This window comes from Cicer arietinum, chromosome 7, assembly GCF_000331145.2.
Source record: "Cicer arietinum cultivar CDC Frontier isolate Library 1 chromosome 7, Cicar.CDCFrontier_v2.0, whole genome shotgun sequence".
NCBI lineage: Eukaryota > Viridiplantae > Streptophyta > Magnoliopsida > Fabales > Fabaceae > Cicer > Cicer arietinum.
Window position 1 is genome coordinate 3,998,972 of NC_021166.2, and position 19,112 is coordinate 4,018,083.

At 31.9% G+C, this 19,112-nt stretch overlaps 2 protein-coding genes across 4 annotated transcripts in view; both read right to left on the reverse strand.

Annotated features, from left to right (window-relative positions):
- LOC101513533 (uncharacterized) overlaps window positions 1-1,256 on the reverse strand; it is a 2,946-nt gene extending 1,690 nt beyond the window's left edge. The window contains exons 1-4 of the mRNA XM_073370657.1: window positions 1,101-1,256; window positions 573-702; window positions 289-458; window positions 1-145 (exon numbers count right to left, since the gene is read on the reverse strand). Coding sequence (XP_073226758.1) covers window positions 1-145; window positions 289-458; window positions 573-702; window positions 1,101-1,116 — 461 coding nt within the window. The 5' untranslated portion in view covers window positions 1,117-1,256. The remainder of the gene's footprint in view (window positions 146-288; window positions 459-572; window positions 703-1,100) is intronic.
- Window positions 1,257-2,419: 1,163 nt separating this feature from the next.
- Window positions 2,420-14,781, reverse strand: LOC101514188 (kinesin-like protein KIN-12C). Of its 3 annotated transcripts, none has more exons than XM_027336661.2 (34): window positions 14,075-14,771; window positions 13,827-13,982; window positions 13,388-13,471; window positions 13,186-13,305; window positions 12,967-13,080; window positions 12,782-12,874; window positions 12,517-12,677; window positions 12,355-12,429; window positions 12,130-12,217; window positions 11,966-12,024; window positions 11,813-11,876; window positions 11,596-11,661; window positions 11,337-11,498; window positions 11,059-11,181; window positions 10,649-10,884; window positions 10,490-10,559; window positions 10,349-10,402; window positions 10,205-10,263; window positions 9,673-9,739; window positions 9,525-9,584; window positions 7,341-9,129; window positions 7,113-7,186; window positions 5,725-7,026; window positions 5,527-5,634; window positions 5,218-5,378; window positions 4,830-4,908; window positions 4,652-4,726; window positions 4,317-4,556; window positions 3,949-4,047; window positions 3,785-3,859; window positions 3,649-3,707; window positions 3,189-3,300; window positions 2,987-3,094; window positions 2,420-2,891 (listed from the first exon to the last, which is right to left on the reverse strand). In XM_027336661.2, the coding sequence occupies exons 1-34, from the start codon at window positions 14,537-14,539 to the stop codon at window positions 2,757-2,759; spliced, it is 6,792 nt and encodes a 2,263-aa protein (XP_027192462.1). In that variant the 5' UTR covers window positions 14,540-14,771; the 3' UTR covers window positions 2,420-2,756. The 3 variants fall into 3 exon arrangements, 2 of the variants coding, with proteins under 2 accessions (XP_027192462.1, XP_027192463.1); XM_027336662.2 differs by having other exon boundaries at window positions 11,059-11,163; window positions 14,075-14,770; XR_003474195.2 differs by lacking the exons at window positions 2,420-2,891; window positions 3,649-3,707 and having other exon boundaries at window positions 14,075-14,781.
- Window positions 14,782-19,112: the final 4,331 nt, after the last annotated feature.

The window sequence follows — 19,112 nt, forward strand, 5'->3', positions numbered from 1 at the left end:
ACAAAGACTTCTACTCCAAACACACATATATCATCCACTAGATAACCTTTAGAGCCCTGATGATTGAAGTCCTTGAGAGGAATAAATTGATCGAATCCCCATTCGACCTTCATTCTGTGAAATCTTCTTTCCTTTTTCACAGCATCTATGAAATGCAGTAGTCGAAAAATGGTAAGAGACCCTTGTTTTGCATGTCAAACACTAAACTGTATAAGCAGCACAAAATCTATTTTCTTTTTCATGGGAAAGTAATTGTGAAGTTGAATATACCAGAAAAAGGTAAAATACCTTGGACAACTAGGTAATTGTCATTGTTCTGATCAAACAAAAACAATTTAAAATTAACATAGATTTCCCAACCAGGGTGAAGTGAGCTTGATTCTTCCAATGCCAAATATAGTGAAATATGGTCCTTTACATTCTTGTTCTTGTTTCCACTTGGGTACAGAACTAACTTCCTGTGAGACCAAAATTATCATTCACGAGGTCATGAATTAGTATATCTTAGCTAAAGTTATAGTTAGCTAAATCATTTATATTATTTTCAACAGGAACATATTATAAATGTATACCATTTGTGGCCTCCAGCTTCAAATTTCCCTGATTCATATCTCTCAATAGAGTTATTAGTGAGGAGTGAAAATGATTGTATTTTCATTATGTAATGGGCTGGTGAAGCTTCTACTGTAGATCTAGAGATGCCTGCAATATTTTACTTTTATAAGAAAATCACATAGAATAAGCTTCTAATGTAGAGATATATGGTTGCCATATGTTAAATTCTCTTAAGAAATTTTTAAATTAATATTTTCCTTTTCTATTTATCAACATCCCCCTTCCCCCCCTTTTTCTTTAATAAAATAATCCCCCCTTCCCATAAAAACCACATTTAAATTATATCGGTTTTGTTATTCAAGAAAATGTGGGAATAATGATTCACTTTAGTAAATACAACTCATATGGTAGTAGCTGCAGAAAAATTTAATATGTCAAAAAAATACATTTTATGTCGCATGCATGCAAGCCAAGAAAACATAATGAAACATATGAAAATAGACTTTTCTAAAGATGCTAGTCAATAAGGAGAGAGGGTAACAAACCATCTTGGGTATCCATGGCTAGAAGTAAATGTATGGTATATAGGTTCACAAGTATTGTCGAGTATATGTTTAATTTTTTGTTGTTGTTATTTATAAAGGTAGAGGTGGTTTTATATTTTCCTATATCTTTTCCATGAAGAAAATTGTAATTCGTTCGAGGAAGTGGTATATATTCCCTGCTTTTTGCATGACTAAAGCAAAAGGTTTTATTATATATATATATGAACCTTTTTTTGACGTGCAATACACAAACCTTGTAAAAATAGTTATCTGCTATATTTGTTAAAAGTGGATTGGTTTCTCGCTTATGGATATTCGATGCTTCAAACTGTGTTGTATTATAGGATCAAAACTAATACCAACCTGCAAAAGTATCACATGCCTTCTTCTGTGACACAAACTTGTGGTTCATCGTGGCTTTATGCTTACAAATTATTTTAAATTATAATGACGATGGATAATATTATTCAAAAATATAATTTAATAGTTCTGAACATCTATATTTTGGAATATATGGATGTCAAAATTAGAAAATATTATTTGAAGAAATTATATAGCAGATGATCCAAACACAAGCTCAGTGTTGGAAAGAAGAAAAAATAACAAAGTAGTGTAAATGACAACAATCGATCATTTGACCTTGAGTGTGCCACATTTTATGGCTAAAAGTGTGACAATTAATTGATGCATGAAAGATGCAGTTTATGATTTTCTGAACTCTGGATTTTATTTTTAGTGCTACACACTTTATAACAAACTTTTTATCGATTGGAATTTAAAAGAAGTGTGTTGATTAAAGAATTTATTTAATTATCATAAAACACATTAAAATATTTATAAAATAATCAAACAAATGGATTGATTTGTGAGGGATTGTACGAATTAGTCCATGTTCAGGTTACTTACATTATCACTTAAATATTTTTGTCCATACTTGTTGATAAAAATAAATTATATGTTAATAATATTTATCAATAATAATATTTTTCATGGTTAAATTTAATTTTATTATTAAACAATTATTTTTTCTCCAAATTTCAATTTTACTAAAAGTAATAAAAAATAATTCGTGATGAGTTAAAATGTTTATACTAAATTTCAAATACTTGCTCAAATATAAATCGGATATAAATAAAATTACTGTGAACTCAACTGTAAATAATCACAAAATTAATTTGACTTAATCTAGTTTATAGAATAGTTAAAAGTTTGTCAATAGTTTATCTACATTTCTTTTTATTTTGTGTACAAAAGTTTATCTACATTTCTCTTTTGATGTGAAAGTTATTATATATAAATTTTTATATGATAAGTGCATATTAAATAAACCTTATTTAATATATTTTTCAAATGGTACAACTGTTTATTTATATTGGTCAAATGGTACAACTGAATCAGACTGAATAGTGTTTGCCCTTTTCCTTGGCAGAAAGCTTCATAGCCAAGCTCCTATTGTACAATAACTGATCCGAAGAGAGATGATAGATTGGACAACTATACCCAAAAACACCACACTAAATGTTACATGAGACTTTATTTGGGTACATTTTTTGAACTTGCAAAGGTCTTACAATGAGGTATCAATTGTACAGTGAGAGGGTATCTGTACATTTTACATGAAAACATGTTGGACCAGGCACCAAAAAACGTGGTTGTTTAGCCGTGCAAATTATTACCAGAAGATTTGCGGCGCTGTGTAAGGTCTTCATTAACACGAGAAGAAGAAAGTCGTTCGTATTGTGACAACCTCTTGGTAAATCTGACGTTCCCCACATTTTGAGGACCCTTATCCTGTAATCCAAAAAATAAAATACCCATCACTAAGAATGAAAGTTGCAATGTAAAATGATAAAGTGATCCCCCAAAAATAGAAAAGGTAAGTAGACCTTAGTCTTTGACGACTGTGGGACGTGTTGATAATTTCGTGTCCCAAGTACTGTTTTCACCATGTCATCCAATTCTGCAACCTTCCTCATGAGATTGGTCTTCTCCATCTACAACAATTGACAGAAAAAACCATAAACTGTTTTTTTTGAATTTTTATGTGGTAAATCGGATCAGAATGATGTGTTCTGCAATGTGCCCTACCTTCAACATTTCATTTTGTGCTGAAAGCATCTGATCTCGCTCTTGGAGTTGTTGTACTGCTATCTGAGTTGCAAGCATATCTGCCTCTTTAATTTTCAGTTCCGATATGCAGCTGAGGCACAAATTAAATACAGTGAGAATAATAGAAATGAAAATTGAGTGCAATTTCAGGCTATTATGTCGTTATAATTTCAGAGCTCCAAGCTACGCTTATGGTAAAAAAAAGGACTATATATCTTTTAAGATCACTCAACCAGTTTAAAATGAACTTGAATCAAGTATGAAATATCATGTGTTCAACATCATTCCCAGACACATGGGGTAATGGGAAAAGTTAAAATATGTTGAAGAAACTTTTAAATCATGAGCTATTCCAAATTAAGAAAATTGATTAGGAAGTATAATGAAGCATGGATATCACATCAGTTAGACATGGTTTCGAAGCATACTAATTACTAACCTCTCTCTTTCTTCAATGAGATCATTAATATGTAGTCTAAGGTCGAGATTCTCTTTTTCCTAATGAAAAAGAAATAGAAATTAAAGATAAACACGCAATAAAATTTACAGCACACAATAATTTTAGGGTAGAGAACCTTTAAAAATATCTCTTCTCTCTGATGATGAGCTTCCTCTACTAGTTTCACGATTTGGTTTTGGTCTATCAAATTCTGAAATATACCAGAAGCAAAAATGCAAGGCAATGAGAAATTGCAACCATGAAAATTTCAAAACTCCAAAAAATAAATCTGAAACTTACTGCATAGTTGGTAATGTCCAATTTGACACCAAGAAGGTCTCGAATGACATCATGAGTCATGCTTTCAGTAGCAGCCAGCCTTGTTCGTAGCATGCATACCTGATCCAATATAAATTTAGTCCATTATGTGTTTACGTAATTATTGTGATGATGATTATTCTCAGCACTATTATAGATAGAATCTATATGAAAAGTAGTTCTGTTATTCTGACATTAAATTCTAACCCCAGCCTACACCTAAATTAGCTAAATCCTCTCTTTGAGCATGAGCTGCCACCATAATTTCACAAAGTTTCTTAGGAAAATCATGTTACTTTCTAACCAAATAAAAAAAGGGTAAATACTGTAAGCCAGATGTAAAAAAAGACCTCCTTTTGTCGACTAGCTGAGAGAGCTTCTAGTTCTTCCACACGGCACCTTGCCACTGCCAGTTCTTGATCTTTCTCCTGATTCATCTGCTGAACAAGATTTGAAATGCATCTGAATGGTGAGCTAGAACCTCTAGCCCTTGTTGAGGTTTTCTCCATTTTCTCTGATGTTGGTACCATGGATGTTGAATATGACACATCTGTTTTCACTTCACGGAACATTGACTCCAGGCACTTGTACTAACAAGAAAAATAGGGAAGCAATAGGAATGGGAACGTAAGAATAACATGATACAGATTTTATGGTTTTTCAAATAAAACCTGAACTTATGTACCTTCTGTTGGTACTGCGATGCTTGGGCTTCAGCATGCAATACAATTTCAGAGATGTACTCTTTGCACTTTTTAATCTTCCAAAATATATACAAAATATTAGACATCCAGAAAAAAATATTAAGTATCAAACTAGTTGATTAATTTTTAAAGGAATTTCAAGGAAGTCGAGAAGAAAACCTCCTGATCTTTCTCTGCATTTTCCTTTTCAAGAAGCTTCAGTGCCTCGTGAAGTTCCAGTACTTTACTGGGTAGTTGCCTGCATCGGGGTTTTTATATGATGGACAATGGAGAAATCAAATCACAAATAAATTACAATAACAAAAGTAGAAAGCCCTTTCCCAAATAAATAGGGTCTGTTACGTGGATTAAATTAGAAAATAGAAATCAATAATAAATATAAAATAGTTTTGACAAACTAATTTTATTTGCATTAAATCTAATTTTGAATCTCTACATCATTTTACTTATCAAGTTTTCATCCGATTTAAATTATTTTGATGTAAACAATTGCAATTGGTCAAGGTTAAACTATAACACAAATCAAGGTAAGGATACCGGCTCCAACCTATATATCTTGTCTCCAGTTTGAACACTCATGCTTTCTGAATTTGAGTTTTGGGGTAAACTCTCAACTAACAATAACCTCTCTGTCAAAGCTTGGAGTTCCACTTTCAGTGAATCACTAATTGAACGATGTCTTCCCACTTCCTCATCCATGTCATACACCTAAGAGCATTGCAATATAGTCAGTATTCAGTAAAAATGCAAATACGTCAAAGATGGGTTAACTTAACCTTCTGAGCCATTTCAAACAAAAAGCATGCATGGTACTGACACTGAACATTACCAATAATAGTTCCCAACTTCAACTAACCTTTTTCTCTAAAACATTTATGGTAGATTCGAGCTCCTCAACAGAATGTTCCAAAATCTTGACTTCCTCTTCCTTTTGTTCCGCATAGAACTTGCTAGACTCTGACTCCTACAAATTAAGTTTCAGTTCCATAAAAGAAGGTTCCAACAACAATAACAATTAGAAACTAAAGAATCATAATAATCAGCATATAGATACCTGACGAGCTTCCACGGCAATAGCTTCCTTTTCATCAACCAAGGAATAAGCCATATCAAGCTTGTCATTCAAGACATGAACTTTTTCGTGGAGTTCATCTCTCTCCATCATCACCTGATTTAGTTCATTCTCGATGCTTTCAAACAAGGAAAGTGATTGGTTTTCCACTGAAGCTGTCAAATTGTCAATTTCTTTTTCCAAACCTTTAATCACCTCTTTATGCTCATCCAATTGCTCTTCAGCTTCAACTTTGTTGCCATATAATTCTTTTAAAAGTTCCCTTAACTCCTCATTTTGATCAGAAAATTTCTCAATTGATTCTTTAGCAAGTCCAAGCTCATAATTTGATATAGTTAAGGCCTTTTCAGTGTCAGCAAGAGAAGCTTCAAGTTTTCTGTTTTGAACTAGCATATCATCAAGCTGATTTGTTTTAATCTCTAGCTCATGTCGAGCTTGGCTTAGAGAAAATATTAACTTCTCGGTCTGATCCTTAATTTCCTTACTGTTAGAAGCTGATTCCTGCAACAGCCTAAAGTCAAAAAATAAACCCTCTAATAACTCTTGTTTCCTCTCTAACTCCTTTTTAAGATCCATATTTTCGTATAATACTCTAACATTGGGCAAATCTGGTTCCTCTTGCACATTTTGGATTAACAGATGGTGATCTATTTTCCCAACACCTTCATAAACTGTACTCGGGACAGGTTCTGGAATACTTGAGCAACTTTTTGGCAAATTACAAAATTCCCCTTGCTTTGCTGATTGCAACTCATGGTTTACACTAAAGCCAGTAAATTTGCTGACAAGCTCTGTTAAACAGCAACTGTACAGAGTAAAAGATACAAAACCTCCATCCACAATCTGAGAGAAAATATCTTCTACTGATGACTTTAGACTGTTCATAAAGTATTGTATCTCCTGCCCCATTTGAAGAACATCAGAATATATTGTCATGAATTTCTTCTCCACGTCAATTTGCATTTGCAAAAAACACTCTTCTAGCATGGAAAATGAACTTGTCATCTCTATCAAGCTGAAATTGATGTGGTCCTTCAGTAATCGATTCTCTTCCTCTTTATGGTGTGTTGAAGATTTGAGCTTTTGAATCTCGTCAGCTAGGTTTTCTCTCTCAATCATCAAGTTTTCACCAGCCTGCTTCCACATAGCAGTCAACTGTTTTGAATCTTCAAATGCCTTTGTCAAAGCATGTAGTGTAAAATCTGCTTCCTTTACTGTTGCATGAGCTTCCATAAATTTGGTTAAAAAGCGGTCACCGGGCTTAATATCCATATAATTGCACACCTGAATCATAGGTATAGAACTAAAGCACATAAGAAACAATCGTGATTGTATTCATGTCCAGTAAAAACTTTGATGATTGTACATACCTCTGTGTCGCTCTCATAGTCTGCTTCATCTTTCTGCATCCTCAACCTTGAAGATGGAGCCACCTTTTCCAGTTCTGCCATTCATCATTACATGATTTAGACTTTTCTATTACATTTCACATGACTAAATACAAACAAATGTGGCATTTCAAAAAATATTGTTTAATGGATGGAAACATGGAAGTAGTAGTAATAAAATGATACCAAGTAGTAGTAATATAATTATACCTTTCTGGTAAGAACAGGATCCATCATCCAATTCTTTGAGCAGTGGGGACAAACAAATATAGAGTTTTTGGAAGCCATCATAAGTGGCATTTAATTCTCTCCTCAGACAGGAAATTCCAGCTTCATTATAGATTGGTTTTTTCATGAACTTTCCTGTATTTGACGAATTGCAAGCATCATCTGATTGAGTTATAGTGTTGCTTTCGGGATTTAGGTGCACCTTCTCTTCAGTTATTTCTCGAGTTAACTCAAAGTCGTAATTATTTGTGAATTCACCTGACTTGCTTCCAGAAGCAACACTCTCAGTTTCAGTTGATATATCAGAGACTGAAGAACTGTCAGTGCTCAATTCATCAGCATCTATGAAATCCTCATCCACCAATTGAAATCTTGACACGTCTACTTCTTGGCTAACACAATTCTCTATGATATTCAAACTTTTATTCATCACAATAAGTTGCTCTTTTAACTGAAACAGGCTGTGATGCTGGTCAGCAAACACCTGACAATTGTTTGTATTTAATGTCCGTGAGTCAACTGTATAACCCTTAGGATTTATATGATGCATCTTTAAATCCCTTATTTCTTTCCTCATATCCTTTGTTTCTTTGACTATGTCTTGAAACAAATCCTTGTAAACGGAAAAAAGATCAAAGACACCAGTTTGGAAACCTGCTGTCTGCATTTCTGTATCTACGAAAATGGCTTTCAAAACATTCTCCATCTCCAACACTGCTAGGTTTGTCAACTCAACTTGATCCATAAGATCATTTAGTAACAAATTACATCCAACATCTAGATTCTCAGAAGTATTACAACTTCCCAATCTCCCTTGCCTTTCTAGATCAGGGATGGAAATGTCTTCAGCATCATTATTTATTTGAGCTGCATTAGAAGTATCGGAAAGCCATTTTGCTACAAGGAATGCAACATTGACTTGTTTATCTGCTTTACAAAGTTGATCGTTTTTATATTTTATTTCTTTTTCCAAAGTTCTTATCATATTGGTCTTCTCATTTAACAAAACTCTTAACTGAATTGCCTCTTCAATGCCATTTTCATTGTCTAGATGTTCTAATGCACTTAAGGTTACAGTTGCTTCCCTTAAGGAACATATTTTCAACTCCATGTCCAATATCAACTTCCGTGCATCTTCCAAACTACTATGTAGTTGATGAATTGTTTCCTCCTTCTCAATATACTTTTTGACAGCCATGCCAACATGTTCGCTAATCCAAGCATTGACCTTTGGAAATGAAGAAGAGATGTTTTGTACTTGGCCACAAGCATCTTTGAGAGATCTAGAACCTTCAAGAAGGAACGTTGTCAGTTCCAAGATTGCATTTTCCCAATTCAAACAAAGTGACCTCATTTCCTCTTCTTTTGCTGCAACCACATTTCTTAAGTCTGTATTTTCTTGAGCAATGGAGCATAACTTCCCTTCTAATTCTGATTGAAGGCCGGCAACCTCTTCCTGCAAATGAAGAATTGTGTTGGTTGTCTCCAGCTCTACATCTTGACAGACTCTTTCCGTTTGCTGTTTTTGAGATAACTGTAAGGCACATTTCTCTTGATATTTGTCGTTAAGTAACCTTACTTCTTCAAGATCCTTGCTCATTTTTTCCAATTTGGCCTCTAACACTTTGTTCTTCATATATTCGTTATCTTTAGGACACATTGCTAAGTCACTCAAAGTATTACCTTCAATTATATTTGCTAAAGCATTAGCTTCCCATGTAGAGGATGGCATCTCATCTCCCGAATCACTTCCCACAGATATTGTCTCAACCTGTAAAATTTAACTGACTATTGTAAACCTTACTATAAAACAAGGAAGCACACAAATGTAATTTCTTTTCCTTAAAATGATTAGCATGAGTACATATTAATCCATTAATTTTTTTTTTTTTTAATACAGATCCATAAATTGTTCAGGAGGTGAATATATCTAATTGTATTTGTATACATCTTCAACAAACTTTGTTTTCTTTGCTTCCCAACTTTAATTTCTTGAGAAGAAAACGTGAAATAGAGATAGCTTTTGGCCATACTGATAATCCAGTACAAAACAGATCAAAACAAACATAATATGCAAACAAATCCATTTTCCTAAAATGCACTACCATATATGCAAAACAGGTCAAGTAAGTGATGAGCTAGAAATTAGTTGGTATCTTTACTTACCAAGGAACATTTATCTGTTGTCAGAAATTCATCAGGATGCTCAACTGAAGAATGTAGAACCTATGCGGAAAAAAAGTGATTAAACATGACAGAACAAAGCTTCAACAATGTGTTCACGAGATTGCAGTATTTCATAAGAAATCCTTACCGAATTAGACTTAACTTGATTGTAGTTCAAATACTTTCCAAGTTCTGTTTGTAATTTAGCTACATCTCTGCAACAAACTCCCAAGAAAAAGAAATTAGGAAATCTGTCAGTGGGCTACTGCAATATAGTTCTTGGTAGTGCAATACAATAGTATCGTTATATCACTGCAACCCATAATCCCATAATCTTGATATGGAAAAAGAATATAAAGAAACAAAATTGGATTTTAAATTTCCAAACAGTCACATGTCAAGTTGTTCGATTCACAATAAAATAAATGCATTGTTCTACTGCACAGACTTATCTAACAATAATAACCCTTAAATTAAATACAGTGTCGGTAAATCAGCATCAAAGGTGTAGCGCAGGATTAGAAGTTTTGTTCTACAATATTAAATAATTAATTATTGAATTGTTAAGAATTTATCATAGATAGAGGCCCAATAAAAAATGGAATATCAGGTTTCACATTAACTATAATATTATTAATAATAATGATTCTTAATGATAAAGATATAAGCCAACTGTCTACCTAAGCAATTTAGAATTCATATTTTGGCAATCTTCTAACACTTGGGTGGCATCAATGTCCTGAAATATCAGAGAGCATAACAAGTGAAAATAGGAAACCTCGGTTAGCATAGCTAATTCTATACAAGTAGTGAAAGAAAATTACCTGATTTTCATTTTTCATGGAGACTGTAATTTTTTCTTGGAGATGGCCGAGGAGCTTCACATGAAAAACAAATGAGAAAACATCCATAATCACACTCAACTACATGAAATTTTAGTTTCATCTATCGGAATAGTAGAAAACCTGATCACGCAGTTCAGAAATTTCGGTCAGCAATTTTTCCCGCTCTCCATGCTCATAGAAGTTTTGGAATCTGGTGGTAGTAAGCACTGAAGCAAAATGAGTCATTGGCGTCCAATAATTTATTAGAATTTAAGAATATTAACCGACAATACAACTTACATTTGTAGTTGTTGCAAAAGTCTATCATTCTCTAAAGCAAGTCTGGATGATTCTGAATGTTTATCAATCTTCATTTTAAGCAACTGAAGCTCCTCATGTAAGGCCCTATTTTCCTCCATGAGGTACTTCTCAGTTGACAGTTGACCATCTACCAATAATTCAAGTTGTTTAATTTTCTCGTCACAAAGCCTCAGCATAATTGAAGTATGTTGAGCATCTTCTTCCTTTTGTTGAGCCTACAGAGAATACAATATAAGTATTTTTAGCACAAGACATTGAAAACATTGTAGCTTATTCACATGACCAACCTGAAAAATGGTTATGTGTAAGCGTCTAGTACAAAAATTACTACAAGGCTTAAAATTGTGAAGCTCGGAAAACTGATATTTTTATGTCGAAACAACACATACCAAGCATTTTGTGCGTTCAATTTCAACATTTAAATCCTGGATTGTAGTCTCGGCCATTTTTTCTCTCCTCAAGGCTCCAACCAACGCAGCTTTCAAGCATTTGATCTGCCAGATATAACAGCTCTAACTATCTATGAGACTTAGACTTATTGTGGTGATCATTATTATTGGATAAAATCCCTAGACAATCTTATACAATCTAATATTAGATAACGTTCCATGATAATCTTGCACAATCCATAATACAACACCCTCACCATTATTGACATATAGCGTACCTCTTTGTTTGGAGTAAGTAGCTTGTGACCTGTTGTCACTTTTTCTCCCACAGAGGCGTGATCTTCTGACACTTCTCTCAACCTACAGCTATCAGAATTTGGCTCCAAATTTGACACCGGAGTTGGAAAAAAATTATTCTTCATCATAAAGGATAGTTGACCCTGCTCCAGTTCAGTATATGCCCCAATTAAGTTAGCACTATGATATAGTATAATATTGTGGAAAACAACCAAAATTTTGAAACTCTTGATCCAATACCTTCAACTGTTGGATTTGCCACTGCAGTGCACTTATGTCACCAGATGCATCTTCATTCACTTTTGCCTTTTAAGAGTAAGGGAAAATCAATTAAATCATACCTTATGTCAATTTTAAAAAAAAAATAGCATTATGTAGCATGCATTGTAGTATGTAATTAATTCACAATCCATCCCCCACCAAAAAAAGGTATGCGTGCATTTATATAGGCTAGTACATTGTTTTGAATGAGCTTGGCTCGCTGGGCAAACTTGAGAGTGCTTAGTGTTTCGTTAGCAGAGCTGCTTGAGAAGAAAAATCAATATTAATGATAGAAGAAAGAAAAAATGGCTAAGACCAATTTATATTTCAAGCAACAAATTATACAAACCAAATAGATGGGCTGACATTTGCAATTATCATTGTTTTTGAGTTTCCACCTAAAGAATCCTGCATATAAAGTTTTGAGAAATACAGTCATCTTACTACAACAAATAATGGACTAGCAAAAGTGAGTAACATTCATCCCATTTTATAGAACTTCGTGTATCTAACCTGAAGAAGAAATGTGAGCCTTGAATCTCTATAGGGAACATGCCTAGGCTTCCCGTGCGCTAAGTCGACCAAAGTCATGATGACCAAGCTAATCAAATGGAAAAACAAAATAATAGAAAGTCACCCATTTGATCATCACCACTGTTCAATTCATGTATATTAACATTCAATCGTAATATATAGAGCGAAAGTAAATCAAGAAACGAGTTCTTGATAGTTAGCTACCCAAGAGTTGATAAGGATTTATTTATATTTGCAGCTTCTTTCAAACGTTCACTGTCGGCTCCTGAGCTTTTCTGCCTAGATGAATGTGCAAGTTAATTGAGGATTCGAAAAAGAAATAGAAAACAATATATAGAGATTCTGATCATAAAATTTTGTAGTTACCTTTCAGAACCAGCCAGATCTACCAAATTTAACCTTGCAAACCTAAAGTGAGTCATAGAATCTTTCTCCCATTGACTTTCAATAATGCAAGTGAAAACGCTGTGAGACCGACTGCTCTCGCAGTTCATATGAGTTGCAGCCACCTTTCTATTTGCAGTGCCCTGTGATATTTTGTAGGAGAATAACATCATCAAACTTCAAGCACCGGTGTATAAAATATAAAGGTAAGTTCAAATTGCAAATATATTTGACCACAGAACCCCACCTGTACCAAAAGCCTCAGAACATCATTGACGGTGACCACACAATGTTCAGTAAGGTTATCGACATATACCCCCTTCTTCATATCTTCTCTGAGCTACAGGGAGAATATTGATTTTTAAAATTTGTTACGCAGAGCATTAACAACAATTTCAATCAATCAAATTGATACATGGAACTGTAGATTACTTGCAGATTTGTTGCTGAAGGTTCTAGAAGATCAGTTATCTGCTCATTGTATATCTCCAAAAAGGAACATTTGCAAGTGTATTTCAGTTTACAATCCTTCCGGCTCTCTTCTTCCTACATAGTAAACAAAGATAACAATAATGTGACTTGAAAACCGCATTAAATAAAACTTAATGAAAACAGTCTATTAACATGGAAACATTATCATAAGTAGCACACCACTTTAATTCTCGTAAATAAATAGTCAAAAACTCTCGGTGTTATCCCGCTATCTTCATCAAGGCATCCTTGTGTTTCTTCAATCTCACCCATCATGGTATATGTTTTTCCACTGCCCGTCTGCAGAAAATCAGCCACAAATTCAGCAACAAGCAGAAGAATAAGCAACAACTCATAGCAAAAGAACAAGACAGTGATATACCTGACCATAAGCAAACATACAGCTGTTGTAACCAGACAAACAATTCTCCACCATGGGCACTCCTGCAACTCTGAACAAATTTTCCTACACCAGTTCACGACTAAATTAAGCATTTGAACTTTAACATCTTTTCAACATGCCAATTTCACTCGTTGAAATTTCAAAATTAAAAACAATTGAATTGAAGTCATTATTTCCATTAGGCTAAAAATAGCAACTCTGAAAACCAAAACATCATATCACAAATTTGCACATGGTTCTAAGCCATAATCACGGCCACACAAATTTTAGAGGTCTCTCAGCAGTGGCATCGCAACCGCAATTGTCACCGTATCGACAGCATTTTGATGCAAAATTAAGCTTTGCAGTTAACCGCAACTGCAATTTAGAACCATTGATTTGCGAGCTACATTAACAGTGTATCAAATTCGAAATGCACCTGTGATAAAGTCTCACAGCCAATATGATCAAATGTGAATCTGGTTTCAGGATGACCAAGCCAAACCAAAGTCTGTGCAGTTTCCTGTTTCAAACACCTTCCACTTCCTTGTGAAAGCTTCTCCATACTACTCAATGGTCGAATCCTTATCAACACCTGAACTCAACAACACAAAACCCTAACATCACACAAACACAAACTGTGATAGACGTAGAACAAAAACAGCAAATACCGATCCTAAAACATACCTGCACATTATGATCCGTCCAAAACGAAGGATCGTGATTTAGTTCAAAATGCTGAACTTCCGTCGATATTTCGGTTCCTTTCAGAAATCCTTTTCCTAAGCTCACTCTGCTGTTTCCTCCGCCAAGCGAAACCCTGGAAGAAGAAACTCTAGCCGGTGTATTAGGCTCGGAGTGTAGCTTAGCAACCCGAACCGAGGCAGCATTCCCGAACCTATCGGAGGAAGAGCGACGGTGTCGTATAGGTTCGGGTTCATGATACTGAGATGGATCGGGTATGGAATTCAAAGGTGTTCGTGGAGGTGGAAAGTTGATTGGAGTTTGAGATTCAAATTCGTTCTCATTTGCTTCGATTTGAGAGTTCCTTCGATTCATATTTTGAGTAGTAGTAGTTGAAGTGGATGATGGTGTTGTTGTTTCCTTCAATATTTTGTTGTTAATGCGAATAGAGCTATGATTCTGATTCATTATTACTTTATTATTGATAATAATAATAAGAGCTTCTTGGTGTTGTTAGATTTGAATGGATTTGAATGAAGAGCGAAATCTACTAACAATGGTGGTGATGGAAGAGGACCCCGCCTCATTTCAAATTCTACTTTCGTAAATTGTAGTTGGGTCCCTCAACCATTTGTTAATATCAATAATGTCACTCCCGAACTCATTTAAATTTCAAATCTTTCTTCTTCTTTCAATCTTACAGTGTGTGTTTGGTATTGCATAACTTGCAGAAAGAGAGTCAGGAAAGAGAGAAAGAGATCCTTTCTCTTGTTTGGCTTGAGAAGAAATAGGGAGGAGAAATAAAAGTTAAGTGGGACCCAATTTCTCGTCAGAAAGGGAAAGGAAGAAGTACCGATTTATCGTCATTACAATTATGCCCTTGTATTAGGAGACCTGTGTGGATGTCTCATGACAGTCGTGAAAGAGGAGTTCGAAAGATTCTTGAACACAATCATTTTATTTTGGCTAGTTTTAGTCTTTTATTTTATTAATTCACTAATCTTTTATTTTAAAAATTAATAATTTTAAAAATTAATAATCTAAAAAAAAATTAATTGAAAATTACGATATCACAAATTTTAAATAATATAACAAATATTTTTTAGATATATAATTATATAATATATTTTAATTATTTATTTGTTATTAATTAAATTATTAAATTACAAAATATTTATAATATAATGAAATCTATATGATAAAATTAAAATATTTTGAATGTGCATCCATATTTTTTAGATTGTAGTTTTGATTACGTCAAAATCATTTATTAAATATATAGTATATTAATTTTAAATTATTAAAATAGAAAATATGTTAAATATGTAGTATATATTTGTTAAATATGTAGTATAGAAAATTTATTAAATATGTAGTATATTTGTTAAATTTTCAAATAGACTGCATATTTATTAAATGTGTTAAATTTAAATTATATAAACATGCAATAAAATAGAAAATTAAAATAATTATAAACAAAAATATCGCATCAATAGATGAAATAAAAAAACACAAAAAAAATGAAATACATATAAAAATTCTTTATTCAAATAAAACGAAAAGGATTTTAGTGGGTTATTTTAAACCAAAGAAGGATGCTTGCTAATTTTCGGATGGCTAAGAGTTTCCATCATAGACTTTCGTGAAATAAATTATTGACGGTACAATTTTGGGGTGGAACCAACGAGTAGCATTGAAAAATGAAAAAGAAAGAAAAAAAATACTTGGTTTGATATATGAAACCAGATTAATTATATTTTTTAATGCTAACCAACCAGATTATTAGTGATTTAGTTAAAGTAAACTAATTTTTTAAACTAAATTAGATTTGGAATTAATAAATTATGTATTTTTTTATTAATATGATTATTTTTTAAACTAAATTAAACTTGAATCAATTTCATTAATTTTTTTTCTTATAAAAAATAATAAATTACACTATAATTAACTCACATAACTGTGAGGTACCGGATTCGAACCCGAAATAAGACTTTCAACCATTTTGTTGGTACTTAAGGACAATTTTATTAATTTAAATAATATTATTATTTTGGAAAGTTAATTTAATATAAACTAATAAATTAAGTAATTTACTGTTTGTTCTCGTATAAAAAAAAAATAAAGTAATTTTTTGGCATATCGTAAATTAAGTAGTTTAATTATTTAGCCATATTAAAAATTAGGGAGATCAAATTACAATCAAATAGTTATATTTATACAATAATATCGTATCGGATAAATATTTTTTTAAATTAATCGTTTCATTAAAAGTTAATATAATACAAATCACAAATTTAACGTTATATACAATTACATTATTAAAGTTGTTCTTAACAAATCTTTATGACATAAAAAAAATTGTATAATAATATTAAAATACATTATTAAAGTTGTTCTTAACAAATCTTTATGATATAAAAAAAATTGTATAATAATATTCAAAATTATAGATATATGATAATAGTTTTTAATTTAATAATTTATTTTTAAAAAAAGTTATCCGACATAATGCTATTTAATGAGGGTAACTCCTACTACACTTATTTTGATATAATTTGATTCCACCTCATTCAAAAAATACCTCGTAGAAAATTAAAATAATAGAGTAATTATACAATAGTTATTGAGTTAGATATGTTTTTAATTTCTATAAAATAATGATCTTTTAAGTTGGTTCATTATTTTTTTAATTAATTTTTAATCCATATTTTGAATTTTTGTTGCAAATAACTAATATTTTTAATCTCTCAAAAAAGTATCCATAAAAATTATAATATCTCATCTCTATTTTATTTTGCAATTACTAAAATAAAATATCCTATATCTTACAAAAACTAATTGTATATTTAAATCTTAAACAATCAATTATTCAACCGTTAAATATTGAATGTGTGAGGCATTGTTAGAGACTAAAACGAAAATAGTTGATTTGCACGAACTTAAATAATTTTATTTATTTATTTTGTAAAGACTCGCTGCACATTTAAACTTTATATTTTTCCTCACTTGTCTCTAAAAATAAATAAAAACCAAAGAGGACGAATATCAAATGCACAATAAATAAGAGATTAAGATCCATTGCAGTCGACTTCAACTACACTGTAGTTAGACATCGGAAACATCCAATCATTAAATTAAATGAGAGATTGAGTAAATCAAACATGACTTTAAACAAATACAAATAAATAGGCATTAACATTTATAAAACATCATTCTGATTGATATGTCATCTATATATATAAAAATATAGAGAATCCATTTTTTTAATAAGATATTTTAGGCATATTAATCTATTAGTTTGTTTGGTAGGACTACTTATGTGGTTGATACCATTATCTTATTGTATGTATACGGTAGTATATATAAGCACTGTATATGATCACATTACTATAAATCAATTTCTTTTAGATAGTTTATGTGGCTTTCTTCTCCCCCTCCACATTCTTAGAACCTTAATCTGTTAACATCCGTAGGCTTCCTAGAAAAGAGCCTAATACAAACAATAGAGGACAAAAAGAAATCTCAAATGACAATTTAGAATAGTCTTTTGTTCTGTCTCGTATTTTCTTGTCACAACTAAATAATATTTTTGGTTGATAACAAAATAGGCGATGAAATAAATAAATAATATATCATTATTAATGGAATTCAGCGAAAAATGTATTACATTTAATAATAAATTAATTATTACATTGATGGTGGTTTAATAATAAATTAATTACATTGATGGTGGTTGTTTCAGTGAAAAATGTATTACGTTTAATAATAATATATCACATGTTTTTATCGGATTTCAAGTTTTTAATCTAAACCCTTAAATAACTTTTTCTCGACTTTTTAAAAGTTTCAAAATTCTCCACTTAAGATGATCCCGATAATAGCTTATTCTCAAGTGTAATGTAAGAATGTGCACTATCTGAACAACAATTGGGTCTTGATGTTGAATTTTGCTTTAGAGACAATCCAAACGGTTTATTATTATCAAAACCTCATCTGTTTTCTTCCATGAGTACGAAGCAACGCCTCTCCCCGTTTCTTTTGAGTTAGTCACGAAAATAAGTTATCAACATACTATTTTCTAAGAGTTGTAAATATTATTTTTAGTGACATTGTCGTCCCTTAACTTAATTTCAAGTAATGTTTTAGTTCTTTATATTTTTTTTTCCGACTTAGTCTTTTATTTTAATTTTAAATGACAATTTGATATTTTATGTTTTAAAATTTTAAATTTTTTTTTAAACAAAAATTCAAAAAAAAATTCAATCAAGACTCATAAAATTAATTATATTCTTTAATATTGTAACGCAAATCTTCAAATAAACTTATATTTTCATACTTTATTTGATATTATTAGGAATAAAGGACTAAATCGAAAAGAAAAAAAAGATAAGGAACTAAAACGTTACCTGAAATTAAGTTAAGGGACCAAAAATATAATTTAGTCTATTTTATTTTATTATTTTTATTTAGAACTGTAACACATATTACAAACTCGCCATTTCAATGGGTAACTATCTTTAATTTAAGAAAATATATATATTAAGGCAAGGTTGTTATTTGAAAAACTGAAATCCTTTACAAGGTCTGATTTTCAAAAACGGGTTCTCACTAGTGTGTCAGAGATGCAGTAAGTTGATTTTTTATAGAAAAGTAAATTGATATTTAGTTTTCTTTGGTCGCAATTGATATTTAAATTTGAAAGTGAGTTATATTGAAGTTTTTATATTAAATAAAATAAAAATCCTATATCCCCGTTCTTTTTGGTTTACTCGTGTGAAACCGAATGAAAAAATGTCACAGGGTGTGGAACTGAGCCTGTCAAGCGGAACGAGGTTCTGCAGTGCATATATTTCGAGCGGCAACGCATTCCAATAAAACTTCGATAACCGATCACAGCCATTCACTTTTCTTCAAATTTTCAACATGTGGATCCCACCCATCAAGCACACCAGCCTGTGCCATTCCAAAGTTCAAAAAGCTATTCAAACCTATGCTCGAGTAATTTACGCCCATTTTTATAGACTTCACTTTTTCTGTAAAA

What these genes read in the sequence shown, in the direction of transcription:
- LOC101514188 (XM_027336661.2), bottom strand. Translation starts at nt 14,539, where the DNA reads ATGAATCAGAATCATAGCTCTATTCGCATTAACAACAAAATATTGAAG. An exon ending in GCTGTGAGACTTTATCACAG is followed by an intron (nt 13,472 to 13,826) that starts GTGCATTTCGAA and finishes GAACTGGTGTAG; the next exon opens with GAAAATTTGTTCAGAGTTGC. An exon ending in ATGCAGAGAAAGATCAGGAG is followed by an intron (nt 4,727 to 4,829) that starts GTTTTCTTCTCG and finishes ATATTTTGGAAG; the next exon opens with ATTAAAAAGTGCAAAGAGTA.